This window comes from Eptatretus burgeri, chromosome 5 (assembly GCF_056783735.1).
Source record: "Eptatretus burgeri isolate ZD-2024b chromosome 5, Ebu_testis_v1, whole genome shotgun sequence".
NCBI lineage: Eukaryota > Metazoa > Chordata > Myxini > Myxiniformes > Myxinidae > Eptatretus > Eptatretus burgeri.
In genome coordinates, this window is record NC_140965.1 from 70,180,129 (window position 1) to 70,197,169 (window position 17,041).

General features: G+C 42.4%; 1 protein-coding gene across 6 annotated transcripts in view; it reads left to right on the plus strand.

Annotated features, from left to right (window-relative positions):
* The window catches only part of LOC147026660 (pre-B-cell leukemia transcription factor 1-like), a 261,795-nt gene that overhangs the window by 203,913 nt on the left and 40,841 nt on the right, over positions 1–17,041 (plus strand). For 5 of the 6 annotated variants that reach the window (XM_085882339.1, XM_085882337.1, XM_085882341.1 and 2 more), the window contains one exon: positions 11,182–11,271. In XM_085882339.1, the coding sequence (XP_085738465.1) occupies positions 11,182–11,271 (90 nt within the window). Of the gene's footprint in view, positions 1–11,181; positions 11,272–13,414; positions 13,479–17,041 lie in introns of all 6 variants that reach the window. The other variant, XM_085882340.1, reaches the window with a different exon arrangement.

A 17,041-nucleotide genomic window follows, 5' to 3' on the forward strand; every position in this document is an offset into this window, starting at 1 on the left:
GAGGGGGAGGGAGATGGAGAGAGACAGAGACTGAGAGAGATGGAGACAGAGACACAAAGAGAGACAGAGCTGGGGGGGGAGACGGAGAGGGGGGGGGGTGGGTTAGCAAAGAGGATGTTATGTTATGCTTTACACACACACACACACACACACACACACACACACACACACACACACACACACACACACACACACACACACACACACACACACACACACACACACACACACACACACACACACACACACACACACACACACACACACACACACACACACACACTAAAGGGAGAACACGGAATCAATAAAAAATATTTGTATACAACGAGACGATGACACTGATGGCGTCACACACCGGATTCAAGCACAGACAGGATTGGAGAATGACAAAACCCGGATGATGCCTTATCTATGCTGGTGGACGAGGAGGGAGCAGGTCCACGGGTTGGAGAGATGAACAGGCGATGAAGCAAGTGACGAAGGCACACATGCAGGACGACAAAGGCTCACAAGCAGGAACAAGACAAAGGCAGGAGCATGAGAAAGCAGGTACCACGGACCATGCAGAACCACAACAAAAAGGCAGGCTCCTCCTCGAGGTCACACACTAACTGCTCTTGAGCATTTGATGTAATCTCCACTCTCGGCACCAATCCTAACTCTCTTCAGGGACAACTCCAACTCTCATGGCTCTTGCGAGAGGTCCCCCCAAAATTTCTCTCTCGGGGCAACGAAAACTCCACCCCTGCGGAGGCGATCCATGGCAATGCCTCGGTCGGCAATGAAAAGCTCCGCCCTTCTCGGGAGGCAATCCAAGCTCCATCCTTCTCTCTCTCTTCACTCTGGCCACACCTCAGGCATCTCATCCGGTGAGACATACAAAGGTTATGCGTACGATTCTTTACCTTAAACTCTATTTATTACAATGCACCACTCTCCGTATTGTGCACATTTAAAGACACTTCTTAAGCTACGTTCCCCTACTTAATCACATTGAGATGGGCTCACTACTCGTACACGGACCATACTACTCCATACATTTCTATCTATTCTAAGACAATATCTACCACTCCCTCCCCCCACCACAAACATAACAATATTATTACAATAAAATACTCCACATCATTGGGGTCTGGTCATCGTCTTTTTTCCTGTGTAGCACAAGGCTGCGAGTAGCGTCATTGACTGAGGGTCTGGCAGAAGAAGGTATTGCAGTTGAGTCCGTTTGTCTGTCTGTTTGTTTGTTTGTCCACACAAAGCTTTGGTGTTTTTCTCTGCAACCACTTGTCGGATTGAGACAAAATTTTCACCAAAGGAGCGACTACTGATGTAGACTGTTTTAATGATAATTATGATGTCATAGGTCATGTGGTGTGGCAGCCATGTTGGAAAACGCCGAAAAACTTTGGATCTCTCCATCTCTGAAACTGCGCCAAGGAAAAAATTGAAACTTGGCACATGGAAAGTACTCCTCATGGGGAATGTGTAATTTTGCAGTGAAGTAAAGGAGTTGCAGCTGAAACCCAAATGCTATCCTGGTTATTCCTGCTGACTTCATCTTTGCTTTTTGCTTGTTCGGGTTCCTTCTGATGACTCCAATGCAGGACTGTACCTATTTAGTCTTCCATTTGGTTTGAATTGAATTAATTTTAATCCCATTCTAAAGCCAATTGAATGGTAATAAAAAATACGTCATGGGTAAGGTGTCCGATCAAAGCAGGACGTCTTGGTACCCAGCAGTTATAAAGTGTCAGTTCTAATCATGTCTCTTGTTAATTACGTAACACACCAGTGCAGAAATGCCACACAAAACAAGTCCTGGTGAGGGTCTGCAATCTCTGACTGCTCTTTTTCTTGTTTGATTAAGAAATGGACGAAGAAATGGTCCACCATCGAAGATGGACGGAGGTTACTCTTTTCACCCCTGTTTGTTTGTTTGCTTGTTTGTGAACAGTATTACGGAAAAACTCCTGGACGGATTTCGACGAAACTTGGTTTGGAGGATTAGGTATGGTCCAAGGATCATGCCATTACATTTTGGACTTGGTCCAAAGTCCAATATGGCTGCTATGGTGGCCATTTTGAAAAAATATTTGAATTTTTGTTTTTGCATTTCTACATGTTTTAAGTGATTTCCAACCAAAAATTTTTTTAATATGTTAGAGAAAAAAAACAACAAAATTTTGCAACTTTTTTTCAAAAACGTTTTGATTTTATTTGAAAAATATTTGAATTTTTTTTTTTGCATTTCTACATGTTTTAAGTGATTTCCAACCCCAAAAAAATTTAGAGAAAATATATTTTTAGAAATTTTGCACCTTTTTTTTCAAAAAAATTTTGATTTGATTTTTTGGCATTTTTACATGCGTGTCGATCTAGTTTAGTTTATTCAATCGTGGTTCAATAGAGTCTGATCCGTTTTGACCTACAATGAATAGGATATCAGGTTCACTTAAGTGACCCAGCAGTATTGGCGGCAGAGGTTTTGCATTCTAACGAGTGCTCCCCCTCTAGTTTATCTTGTCTTCTTAACTCTGGGAATTTCACCACGGGAGCCTTCGGGGTGATCCCGCAGATTAAATATTTTTGTTGCACTCAATGAAGTTGCACTTTGGGCACATTCTTTAATCCTTTCTTCATTCAATATAATTGTCTGAACAGCAGAAAAATTTAAGTTGAATGTTTTGGCAATTTCACATTTTCTTGTGTAAGTATGGAGAAGGGAACACACACAGCCTTGCTTATTTTAAAGAATCGATAATTTCTTTAAATTTTCAGAGTTCACCCCAGATTTTGACACTTAATAAGTCCAAGAGCTCCGATCCTCAAATCCAAAGACAGATTTTGATTGTGTACTTTAGTCTATGAGAGGCCATTGTGGAAAATCTCATCATATAATGCATAACATTGTTCCAAGCTCCTAAGTTGAAAATTATAGCACCTACAAAAGCGATGTATACTGTACAGTGATTTTTAGTTATGAAGATCAAGACATTCGATGATATGAGTGAGGAAAGTGAAAAAAAAATTTTGAGAGCTTTATCATACAGAAACTGTTCAACAATTCCTTGACTTGAAACAGGTCGAAACAATATGGCGGCTTAAGAGCCCTGTGAGGTGACCAAAATGGCGTGCCGCCACCTAGACAAGGCTTTTTGTTTTTCCACAATGAGCACCCTATTCATTATTTTCAAAAGGTGTGCCCACTTTTCATTCATGCACTACCTTGGCGTTCCCTTAGTATGTATGCAAAGTTTCAGGCTGCGAGGTTTCATGGTTTTGGAGTTATGAAGGACACACACACACACACACACACACACACACACACACACACACACACACACACACACACACACACACACACACACACACACACACACACACACACACACACATTATTATAGATCGATATGTTGTAACAATTCCATCTCAGACAGGTCAGTGGTCTGTCTTCTCCCTTCTTGCGTCTCCTTTCTAGCCTTTCCCTCTCTCTCAGGTTTCTTCAGGGTGCACAGGGTTTGCCAGTAATCCACGTCTGGTGAAATTCCCAAATTCCAGGCTCACTGCTCACCTCCACTAATTTGTTCTTCTTTTATCTCGCCTGCCGAATAAACTTCCACATGCTCTTCAATTTTATTCTTCCCTCCAGTGCTTCAAGGCAGCTGTACACCACAATCCATGATGTTTTATCCCCATGATGTTTTATACCCTTCTTAACCCTTCCCAAGCCCACTTCTTTCTGTGTTCACGGGTTATTTGGTTTTTTTCCCCCACTCCCTCACCCTCTTGTTTGATCTTTTTTTTTTTAATTCCAGTTTTCCTTTCCTCTCTGTGATTGAGAGTTTGTGCCTGTATCCAGCTTGTTCACCCTATGTGTCCTCCCCCTCCACTTGATCTCGTCCTTCCCTGTGTCCTTTCTTGCTGCAGACCTCCTCCTATTTTCTCCCTCTACCCTGCTGTTGTTGTGTTCTCACCCCCCTCCCTCCCTCCCAACCCCATTTCCAATGTTATTTTCGTTCAGTTACATCATGGTTTGTTCTGTGTTCTCACTCCTCCACAAGCTTAGAGGTTGCATAAAAAAGAAAAAAAATAACAAATAGAACTCACACTCTGCACTTTAAAAACGCCTGTGCTTATCAGTTGTCCTTTTAAATAAAGGTTATTTGCACATATGGTTCTGTCCAATTTAATATGAGATAACTATGTGATGTTAATGCCCTTCATATCAGTAATCTAATTTGACAACCAAAGGAACAGTGTATCGCACATACCAGTACGCTGCTCTTCTAACCTTTTAACCTCATGGTTAATCTGCATTCTTGCTTGTTGGTGACATCACCAAATACGATTGGAATGACAATTTGCCAATGACAACACAGGTGCTCTGACTCCTCTATATTTTAATATGGCAACGCAATGGTGCCCAGCAATAGCAATATAAAATGCTTTTTATTGCATAATATCACTCACCTGACATGTGTTTAGTACACACAATGGACTAAAGGATTCCAAAGGCCCAATGGTAGTTTAAAACGTTCTTTGTAAGAAAACACATTAACTGATGTTCCGATAGAACCATAAACCAGACTCGGTGGCATAATGGTTCGAGGGTATGTTGTCTGGGAGGTGTCTGGGAGGTTGGCGGTTTGAACATGGCCGAGTCATACCAAAGACTTTAAAAATGGGACGTGCTGCTTTCTTGCTAGTCACTCAGCATTTAAAAAGTATAGAGCACGGAAAAGCAACATTAAGAAGGCAACCATTGCACATGCCTGATGGCCTCCTCATACATTCAAGTTCCTTGTGAGGGAACATGTATTATAAACTTGCCAATCTTTTACATCACCCATGCAAGCAACATAGTATGTATACATACACACAAACACATAAAAATAGGGAAATGTTTGATTACATGAGTTTGAAATTTGCTTCCTCAGTTATGCTAAATGAGTACCATGAATCACCTGCATTGACTTCAAGTCAACGAAATTATTTATATTCTGAAAAATGAACTCGTTAGCCTTCATATCACTGCAAAGCCTCAGCGCTCACCACATGGTGTTTTACATCAAGCTGTCAGAGTAACCCTCATATCCTTTCCTTTCTATGCATGTGTACGGTGTGGATGGCCTCTGTTTCCATTAGCTACGATCAGAGAATCCCACTTAAATTGGTGTGATTTTTCCCAAATACAACTGTCAGAATTTGTGCAAATTTTTGTACCATTTGTAAATTAGTGTGATGTACTTTTGTTTTTTTCACTGTCTGGGAGATTATAGTTCTGTACAGTGATAATTGCTCTTCAGGGTGAGCCAGGGCTTTGAGTGTTATCTGGAAAGTGGAAAATCTTTCTTGGACAAAGGAATTTACCAAAGTGAAGTTTTAATGGAGAAAGAGATGTTAAACTCCTATCTCTAGTTTGACAGATTTTGTTGTTTATGCTAACATGGATGTGAGTCATGGACAGTGGAAAAAAAAAGGAAGGAAGACTATTGACAGTTTTCAAATGTTGTGTTGGAGATGAAAGTTTAAAATTTCTATGGACTGCAAAAAAAACAAATATATTAGAGCAGCATGTACATTAGAAGCACTGATTCCAAAACAGAAATTGTCATACGTTGGACACATCATACATGCATAAAACTAAAGTCTGGAGAAGTCAACCATACTGGGTATGGTTAAAGGAAGAATAGGAAGAGGCAGACCTTGTATGTGCTGGATGGGGTAAAGGCTGCAACCAAGCTGCCTCTGTCAGAGCTTCAGAAAGCAGTGCAGGATAGGGATGTTTGGAGAAATCTGATCATGAATGTCACCAGATGTCGGCCTCTACTCGACAGAACTGGATAACTGACTAAGGCTCATAGTGGAGCTACCGCACACATATCTCCAGACGAAAGACAACACAGGACTGTTAGGCGAGACAAACACAGCTACTGAGCTTGGGGGAAGTGCCATCACTTCCCGAGGAAATCTGAGAACCAGTGAAGCCACAACAATGGCGACACCTTCTCACTGTACTTGGCGGGCAGCTTAGCTGCCGGGGTAGCTTAGCTGTCTTATGGCAGCTTAGCTGCTGGGGTAGCTCTCATTTCTTGGAAGCACGACTGTGTCGCTGATGCAGTGCCCCTCTACCAGTACACACTGGTACTCATTTCGTCGACCTCAGAAGGATGACTGGCTGAGTCAACCCCCTGGTGTATTAATTCAGCGGCCAATGGGGCTTGAACTCAGGACCCTAGGATCCCAAGCCACCAGCCTAACCACTAAGCCAACACCAGGCTTGTTTAATATAATGAAAGGTATAGATAAAATAAGTGCAGATGAATTATTCAACAGAATAGACAGTGATAGGACCAGGGGCCATAGCTTGAGAGTAAAGAAGAGGGGAGTTAAGATGGTAGCAAGGCAGGGACTTTTACTTAGAGAGTAGTTAATGCATGAATGACCTCCCTGGAAAGGTAGTGGCAGCAGAAACAGTAGATAAGTTTCAATTAGAATTACTAGGTACCTGGAAGTTCTGGAGATAGAGGGGTATGGGGATGTTGATTGGACCTTAAGGTAGCTTGAGCATTGATGGGTGATTGTGTGCATGTGTACGGAGTTCTGTTGGTGGGGGTCTTATCAAGGGGTTTGTGGTTCGTGTGTGTATTTTAACCAAGCCCATGCCCCCCCTCCCCTGAGGGAAGAAAAAAAAATACAAAAACTAAAAAAAAAATCAACAAACAAACAAAAAAAACAATTATCTCATTAAGTAAAAACATTTTTTTGCATTTACTTCCTTGGATCTTATATAGATAAATTAGTATGGTGTTCTTGCAGGCATGATGGGCTGAATGGCCTCCACCTGTGTTAGATTTCCTTGTAGCCTTGTATCCCCGTGGATGCCAACTTATGGGGATTGTCCATGCTCTTATCCTTTTAAGTGCTCAACATCAAGCAAGGAAGCAGCACGTACCATTTCCAGTCTTTGATATGATTCGACGAGCTTAAGGATGGGTTAATTCCCCCAGAATTGGCGTATTTTAGAAAGACCTGCACAACCCATTCATTGGCATTCGACGATACACATTTACAGAGAGAATTGGGGTCCTCCCCAACCCTGAACCCCAGGGACTCTGAATTTTTTTTCCACCTACAAACTTTCCTGTGCACACGTTGCGACCAGTACAACCAGCGGTTTACAACTCATTCCATCCTGCAGTTTAGGAGTGCATAGAAGTCAAAAACACAAACAAACTCGAAAGAGCAATCAGAGATTGCAGACCCTTGCCATGACTTGTTTTGTGCAGTGTTTGTGTGGTTTTGTGTGCTTGTGTGTTATATAATTAATAGAAGATGTAATTATATGTCGTTAATATCTCCCAATACGTAATTAGTACGTAATTAAGAGATGTGCTCACGTTTTGGTGGTCCCAAATTTGTAATTGGTATGTAATTAATCGACGTGCTCACGTTCTAATGCTACATTATTAATAGACATTTCATTTTCATTAATATATGTACTCGCATTCCAATATGCCTGGTGTTGGCTTAATGGTTAGGGTGGTGGGCTTTGGGTTCTAGGGTCCTGAGTTCAAATCACGCTCAGCTGTTGAATTAATACCAGGTGGGGTTAACTCTGCCTGTCATCCTTCCGAGGTCGGCAAAATGAGTGCCAACTTGCTGGTATACTGTATCGGAGTGGCGACCTGTCCAGGATTGTGCCCAATAGCCAAGGAGACTGCTTCGGCGGCACCAACGCTCTGAACAGAGTATGGTCCCCATCTCCAACTCCTCCTCGCATTCCAATAGTATGTAATTTATAGCCTTACTCACGTTTGAATAGTATGTAAATAATAGACGTACTCACATTTGAATAGTATGTAATTAATACCTTTTATATGTGGGCTGGAAACAGTACTGCCTGACCCATATCCCAATATGCACTTTATAGCAGCCTTTGGTGGCCTCAAAACAGACGTCAAGGCCAATGGCCAATGTGCGCCGTGCAGTAGCTTAAAACCTTGCCCAGATTCTGAAGTTCCTACACCAAAAAGTTGGGGCTTCGAGATGCTACGATTCGGCCGTGAAAGAATACCGGACAAACTCACAAACACTTGAAAATATGTATGATGAATAGTATAACAGTTTTTCCTCTCATAACCAAACTACTGTATTTATTTTTGAAAAGTTTTTGTGTTACATTGATCGTCGGCCCATGGAGGAACTTGTACATATTTCACATACAGGACAAGGATATTTGTAGACAATGGGCAAATCAGTAGAGGACGTACACTGGATTTGAACCTGGGATTCCAGCATAATAAGCTATGTGCTCAGATGAGAATAGCAAATCAACCATCTTGAATCCATAGCCTTTAAAAGAATCCTCATCATGTAATTTGTGTTGCTCAGTTTATACAGCCTTCCTCTTGGGTAAATGAGTTTGGTGTGTGTACTTGTACGCATAGCTCGAGCCCACAGATGCCATGTTGAGCTCTCCTTATGGCCAGCTGATCGATTGCATTGTGCTTGTAGTTTAGCTTTGGAGTTGAACACCCCAGGTGGTAAGTACTTACACAATGTATGTGGAACGTTTTAGTGGAAGTAAAATATTTTGTACATTATGATCTTAGTGTAGATCTTAGTAGAGATCTCCATCATCGAGTCAGACATTAAATCCTTCCTCTTCTAAAATGGCCTGATTTCCAATCATCAATTTGGTTTCAGATCAGGTCACTCTACCCTGGATATGCTGCTTCTGCTCTCCCAACAATGGATGGAGGTCCTCAATGCCGGACATGAAATCAGAGCCATATCCCGAGACATATTGCGTGCTTTTGAGATGATCTGGCACCCTGCCCTGCTCACCAAACTCTCTTCCCATGGTATCCAAGGCCATCTCCACTCATGGCTCGCAGACTTCCTCTCCTGTCGCAATCAACGTGTGGCCCTAAATGGAGTTCTTTCATCCCCTCATCCTGTCCAGGCTGGAGTTCCTTAAGGCAGTGTTCTGGGCCCTGTTCTTTTTCTGGTTTTCATCAATGATCTCTCCGACTCTCTGGAAAATCCTCTTTATCTCTTTGCTGATGACTCCACCCTCTGGCGTACCATCGGTCATCCCTCAGACCGGCAAGCATCAGCTTCTTCGCTCACTGCAGATCTGGATAAAATCACAAACTGGTCCAACACGTGGAACATGTCTTTCAATCCGGACAAATCTCACATTCTCACCATGTCTGTCCGAAAGGACCGTTTGGCAACCCCCCCCCCCCATCCACTTTCTCAACAATCCTCTCGAAGAAGTCCTTTCTTTCAAGCTTCTGGGTCTCACGACCTGCCATGATCTTTCCTGGGAAAGTGACATTTCCAACCTGGCCTCTAAAGCCAGTCGCCAACTGGGAATCCTCCGTTGTGCAAAGTCCTTCCTCAGCCCACCTGAGCTCCTGACCACATACAAAGCTTTCATCTGCAGCCTGATGGAGTACTGCTCTCCCCTCTGGGCTGGTGCTCCTGCCTCCCACCTTCCTCAGCTTCACGCTGTGGAAACCAAGGCATTTCGGATCAGAGGCATCTCCCGCGATGAGGCTGAGTCTTTGGGACTCTCACTCTCTCACCGCAGGCAGGTCAGTGGTCTTTCTGTTTTCCACCGTCTCCTCTCCGGTCTCCCCCCCCCCCCCCCCCGCTGTGTCTATGATTTGTCCTCACCATATTTCCGCAGGGCGCTCAAGATCCGCCAACAACCCCCTTCTGGTAAAACTACCAGAATCATGAATCGCTGCTCACCTTCACTTTTTCATTCCTCCTTTTTCCTGCCTTTGGAATAAACTCCCTCACTCTGTTCAATCCCATTCTTCCCTTCAGGCCTTCAAAACAGCTGTTCACCACCACCTCTTGTCGTCCCCCATCCAAATCCTCGATCTTTTCTACCCCTGATAATCCACCCAAGCCCACCTCCTTCAAATTCCCTGCTTTCCTTCCTGAAAGTCCCTGTAATGTCCATCTTGAATACCCCGTGTTCCCCGCCCCATCCCTCTCCCTTCAACAGAACTCATAATGTCTCTGTTCCCCACTGTATTGTCCTTCCCACTCCTGCCCCTCTTGTCTCATGCCCCCCCTCCCCCTTGCTGTGTGTTGTGTGTTTGCTCTCATACGAGCCTCGACAAGGTATACAAAAAAAAAAGAAGATTCATTTGTTTTTTTTTCCATTTTCAAATGATGGACGCTTGATTTGTAGTTCATTGTCATTAGCAACATCATTTTGTCGGTTGTATTCCTCAAGGAATATAATTTGACTCCAAAAATGTTGTATTGTGTAGGCGACAGGTTACATCATCAAGCGACATGCCATCTTCCAGAGCCTGCAATAATCTGGCTATCCTATCCGATAGCACTCTTGCGGACGTTAAAGATTTATCGTGTTCATTTATAGGAAGTAGAACTCTGAGTCACTATTCCAGAGGATTATTATCGAATAGCCGCTTCCTATTATATGACCAGATATGTGTGGTTGTCACGAGCACTTTATGGTGTGGCATGTCATTCGAGAGTCTCGACCTTCAGATCGCTTTGGTCCATTTGCTTTGTAAGAAGAGCAAACTCTGATGTGATATTTATAATGCAGTTTACTCAACCACTTCTGCTGGCAAATTTACTAATACTGCTCAACTACGTAATAATAACCACCGCAAGATGTTCAATCTCATAATGACCATATATTGTTCCTTAACAGCTTCTGTGCATAACCTTATCCCTTTATCACGGTATTTTGTTTTCCAATAAAATCGACTTTACAAAGCATGCTGATATGCTCAATATGTTAACAATCTCAGGAACAAACAACATTTCGGAAAATGTCGTTTGGTAACAACACGAGGTAAACCTTGTACAAGGGCAGCAGTTGTATGCTTCACATTAAGCTTGTTTAACAAGATCAGGAAGAGAAAGTTTGCTTTTTCTGAATCCATTTTGCACAGAAACAAAAAGGTTTGTTTATACAGAATGTTGTGTTTCAAGTATCGAAAGTTACACTTTGTGTTTCACCTTAACACACGTACAGCTACTAGGCTGACCAACACAAAATGGTGACAGTACCAATATTGGTGCAGGCACCGAACTAAAAAGAGGAATGTAATGATGAGTCGAGCAACATGAGGTGTGATGAGTATTCCTGACACTTGGCTTTGTTCTACTCACTCGTAGGTGGACTCTCTGCGCCATGTGATGAACCAGGCCGGAGGTTACGGGGACGGCATGGCGGCCAACCAGCTGTACAGCCCACCTGCCATGAGTGTAAGTACAAGAACACAATGAGAGAAGTCTGATTGTTCTGTTTGTGGATGAAAGGCATGACGGGTAAAATTGCCTCCTCGTTTGTCGAAGTTCTTTGTATTTTCATGTTTGTTGTCTGGGGGAAACAGTTTTTCACCATGTAGATGAGTTTGTGCACTTAAATGCCAATGTCATCATGACTCCTTTATTTGGGTCTAGATAGCCAATATGATTTTATGTCATCATAAAACAAAAATCAAAGATAATTTTGACATGGAGGATTTCAAATTATTTTTTAACTTTTGAAAAGCAACACGACAACAATCTTTTTTTTCTTTTTTTCTCTCCACTTCGTACCTTCAACATTTTTCTCTTTGAGGAAAACCTCAATAACTTTTTCCCACTTGAAACAGCTGCTAATAATTTACACAAACATGTCAAAGATTAGTCACTGGAGTTGAGAGAATCTTTTCCTTCCTTTCCTCCTGCTCATGGAGGACGTTGTACTGTTGTAGTTTAAATCTTCATTACAAAAACACTTCAGAGATGTGGACATTTTGTTGAATTACATGGTGGCGTGAAATGGATACACTTTCTTTCACACATGCCCTGTGTTTGCTTTTTTTATTTTTTTTAAAAATCTTTCCAGATATTAAGTTGTCTATGCAGATAATTTGGGTTTATTATATCATCATGAAACACTATTGTAATTCATGGTAGCATTATGAAGGTAGCAAGGTAACACACTTGTAATTCAAGATAGCATTATATCATCGTGAAGCATGTGCCATAAACACAGCTTTGTGTACAGCACGTGAGGTTTGACAGGTATATTGAAAATGCTGTGATGAAATTTTCATAACACTGGTGCTGCCACCACGAGAGCCTCTCCCCAGATCGTAGCTTCCTTTGCCCATGTTTAACCCAACACAACAGCCTCTCCCCAGATCGTAGCTTCATTCGTCCATGTTTAACCTACTACTACAGCCTCTCCCCAGATCGTAGCTTCCTTTGCCCATGTTTATCCCAACACAACAGTCTCTCTCCAGATCGTAGCTTCCTTCATCCATGTTTAACCCACTACTACAGTCTTTCCCCTGATCGTAGCTTCCTTTGTCCATGCTTAACCCACCACTACAGCCTCTCCCAAGATTGTAGCTTCCTTCATCCATGTTTAACCCACTCCTACAGCATCCCCCCCAGATCGTAGCTTCCTTCATTCATGTTTAACCCACCACTACAGCATCTACCCAGATCATAGCTTCCTTCATCCATGTTTAACCCACTACTACAGCCTCTCCCAAGATCGTAGCTTCCTTCGTCCATGTTTAACCCACGACTACAGCATCTCCCCAGATCATAACTTCCTCATCCATGTTTAACCCACCATGACAGCCTCTCCCCAGATCGTTGCTTCCTTCATCCATGTTTAACCCACTACTACAGCCTCTCCCCAGATCCTGGCTTCCTTCATCCATGTTTAACCCACTACTACAGCCTCTCCCCAGATCGTAGCTTCCTTCATCCATGTTTAACCCACTACTACAGCCTCTCCCCAGATCGTAGCTTCCTTCCTCCATGTTTAACCCACCACTGCAGCCTCTCCCCAGATCTTAGCTTTGGTGGGGAGGGGGTAGTTAGGGAGTTGGGGAGTGAAATTATGAAGATTAGAAATCAGTGTTCTTTTGCATCATTATATCTCGAGAGATGAAGTGTTTGTGGTGTATTTTTTTATTGAATCGTTAACAGTGAGGAAGAAGAGCGGAATGGACAGGCCTGAGGAAAAATGTTTTTTTTTTCTGTTAAAATGTTTTTTTTTAATAGATGTGTTCGGGATTGCACCTCAGCTAGCTTTGGGAACACATATGTAAGTGAGTTAACCAATGTCAAGATTTTCTCTCATTCCTCCATTAGTAACATTTGTTGATGAAATGACCTCTGTTGATTGTCCATTTGAGGCTATTGTGACCTTTGTTTTTGCTGTTGAAATTTGAATGGACAAAACAAGTTGTCAAAATTGCTTTGTCGAACATTGTTAAACTGGTGTATCGAGAGTGAGAAGTTGCATCTTGAAGCCATTTCTTCGAAGGCAGTTCACCCACAAGACTTGGCTTCATCAGCTGTTTTCTCCCTCTTTTTTTTTGTCTCCCGCTCCTCCGACAAGGTTGGAGATGGGGGACATTAAAAGGAACTCCGGCCGACCGGCACCCGACCGATCATCATCTTGTGTACGCGACATTTCAAAAAAACGTTGAACATTTAGCTTTCATATTACACAGATTTATTCCTCATGACATTATCTCAACATCATTAAATCACGGCAGTGATTGGCTGAATTATGTTGCCATGGCAACTATTTCGGTAACTTGGCTTGTGTACGCAATATTTCTAAAACCGTTCAAGATTTAGCTTTCATATTACACAGATTTATTCCTCTTATCACTCAAAAGGCAGTGGCAATAGAGTATCAGCTCCTTGTTACCTTGATCATAATTTGAATTGGAATTGAAGAATGGGCAGCCATGTTAATTTACAGGATGTACTTGGTAGCTTAGAAATGCATTCGGCAGTTCCAGACCCCACAATTCGGTGGATTTCTGCTTATAATGCACCAGAATCACTTGGTTAACAGTTGAATGGTTGTTTATTTTCCTCCTGAAAATAGCAAGGTGATAGCATCTGGGGTTCTTTCTTGGTAGCTTCATGGAAAAAGTGAATTGAAATTTAATTAGATATCTTCGCCCTTGAAAAAGAAATGCACCAATATTTTGTTGAACTCGCACGTAATCTAATTGAAGGCGTTCCTCAATAAATGTTCCAGTAGAACGAGAAATTGATTTGAAAAATACCACGGGTCTCTTTTATATTTATCCTCGCCAGAGGAGAAAGTATTACACGAAGGTCCGTTTGTTTGTCCGCACAGAATGCGAGTATGTGTATGAATTATATTAGACCTTTTAAAATCGCAAAAACACTTTAAGATCCCAAAAACCCTTTAGACTCTTTAGAGTTTCCCACATTAAGACCATGGAGACCCAAAAGACCCCAAGAACCCATAAGGTTCATATGACCCTGAGGGCCTGACCCTATAGATCTCGTTACACCCTTTAGAACCCTTAGACCTCGAACACCATTTAGATCCTTTTAGACCCTTTCGAACCATGAAGACCCTTAAACTCCTTTCTACCCTTTCGACCTTCACATTTTTCAGATATTTTAATAACCCATAGACCCTTTTGACCATTTCGATCCATTTAGACCTTTTCAGATCTTTCCACCTTTAGACCATCAGACCATTTCACCTGTACAACTTTTCAGACCTTTGACCTTTACACATTTACAACTAGCCTATTTAAACCTTTCATTTGTAATAAACAATGTTTCATGAAGTACATCCGTCCATTTATTTGCCACACTAAATATACCACACAAAAGTCCTGGTGAGGGCTTGCAATCTCTGATTGCTCTTTCTTGTTTATATATACAAGTGCGTGCCCGTACCTGCAAAAAATAAAAAAAAACTTTCAAACCGTGAGCCAGAAACAACAACCACACAGGCCGTTCCTTCGCTCTTGCATGTCCGTACGTGCGTGCCCGTATGTGTGTGCCCGTACGTGTAAACCCCCCCCCCCAAAAAAAAACTTTCAAACCATGAGCCAGAAACAACCACACAGGCCGTACCTTCACTCTCGTAAACGACGACTGGATTGGGGCATTGTGTTTATCTATAAATGCGCATAAGAAATTGAGAAATTATTAGAATACATTAAGTCATCACTATCCGGAAGTGGTGCGATCCCGTACGGAATTGTTCACATGCATTCCATGAATTATCGCTTGCATTGAAGTAACAACTGCTGTGATACTTGCACACACAGAGTTAATTAAAATCAAGTTTACCTCCCTGTCTTTGCTTGCCATGACATTCGCTGCCATTGACCATTGCCACTCCTACGCCACAGTAACTAAGGCACCAATCCCCATCGTAACCAGCACGGCACATGACGTCATTGTCAGCCGGCCTCACACCGGCCTACGCAGCCACGCCTACGTGATTGTCCTGTGATTGGTAACTAAATGCGCATCGGCCACGCCTACGCAGCAACATGTCCTGTCATTGGTTGGTAAATAAATGGCCATAACTTGGGAAGCACTTGTCCGATGAATATCAAACCTTAAAAAGGCACATACTCAGGTCTCCAGCAATAGAGCTGGCAAGTTTCAATTAGATCGGACCAGTAGTTGTCGAGAAACAGCGGACACACACACACACACACACACACACACACACACACACACACACACACACACACACACACCCACACACACACACACACACACACACACACACACACACACACACACACACACACACACACACACACACACACACACACACACTGCTGGAATTATAGATAGATGAATGTGGATGCATTGTTTTTCCTCTTAGAAAGGACTTGCAGAGCTCAACATTTCATGACTATATTGGACAACAAGGCCACAAGCAGAATTGCACATTTTAAATGCCAAAGTGACCATTTAATTTCCTACCCGCCGGCCATTTTTACAAAAGCACTTTTTCTATGTGACTTAATGCGTAAAAAAAAAAAAAACAACAAACGCAGACATTTGACCGATGAAATGTTCCACTGGTTGTAATTATAGTGCTCTCTTCAAGGCAACGGCCTGCCTGTTATTTTGTTCTCTTCCTTCTCGCTCCCGCCTGTCTAACGTCTACTCGTCGGTGAATCTTTTCTGTGGCTCAAATCACTACATGTCTCCATTGCGGCCCGCTGTATTTATTTAAGCCTCCTGCTGCCACCTCTCATGGCACGTTAATTCTGGGCTTTGCATCTTCCATAATATGCATTCTTTTACCTACTGCTCGCTTGCATGTCTCCAAGATGAGAGGCTGTTTGCGCTTAGAGAGCTGCGGGCCATGGGAGCCGTTGAGATTTCGCGTTGGCTAAAAAGGTTTTCTGATTGTTTCATTGCCATCTTTTATTTCAAGCCGAATTGAGCAAAAGATAGAAATGGAACAATTTGAGAAGAATCGTGGAATACAACGCAGAGATTTGCAACACATAACATTTGTAAAGTATAATTTAAATAGGACAATCAAATAAAAATTTAAACAGACCATCCTCTCATCTCCCACCCCAGCATTGCTTCCTTCATCTCTCTCCAGACATGGCTTCCTCCATCCATGTTTAAACCACCACTGTAGCTTCTCCCTAGATCGTAGCTTCCTTCGTCCATGTTTAACCCACCTACGATCTGGGGATGATAGCTATGATCTGGGGATGATGATAAACCCAAAGGGACTTTGTGGGAAATCATTTTGTGAGGGAATGTGATGATAACGAGATGAAGTGAATCGGCCATGTGTCTTCAATAAATCCACATTCGTTCCACATAAAAGGCAACCCAGAAGAGAGGTGTAATGGAGGTATGAGATAGGTGTACACAAATATATTGTGGAATCCTGGTGGGTTTTTTTTCTGTGAAGACAAATGGTAGACCATTGTAAAAAGGTGCATAATGGTAAATGCAAACTTATTACCATCATGCTCGAAACAATATGCGACGATGACGAAGACTAACATCAATATAGATATAGTACCGAGTGTACGGGAGGATTCGCCTCCTTGGTCCTTCTGTTCAGTATACTGATCGTTTTTCATTCAAAATTCCCCACAGAACAGACAGCTGGAGAGCCCTTTTGGACAGACATTCTGGATACATATACATAACTAGGCCCTGGGTGATATGGGATTTTATTAAAAGCCCA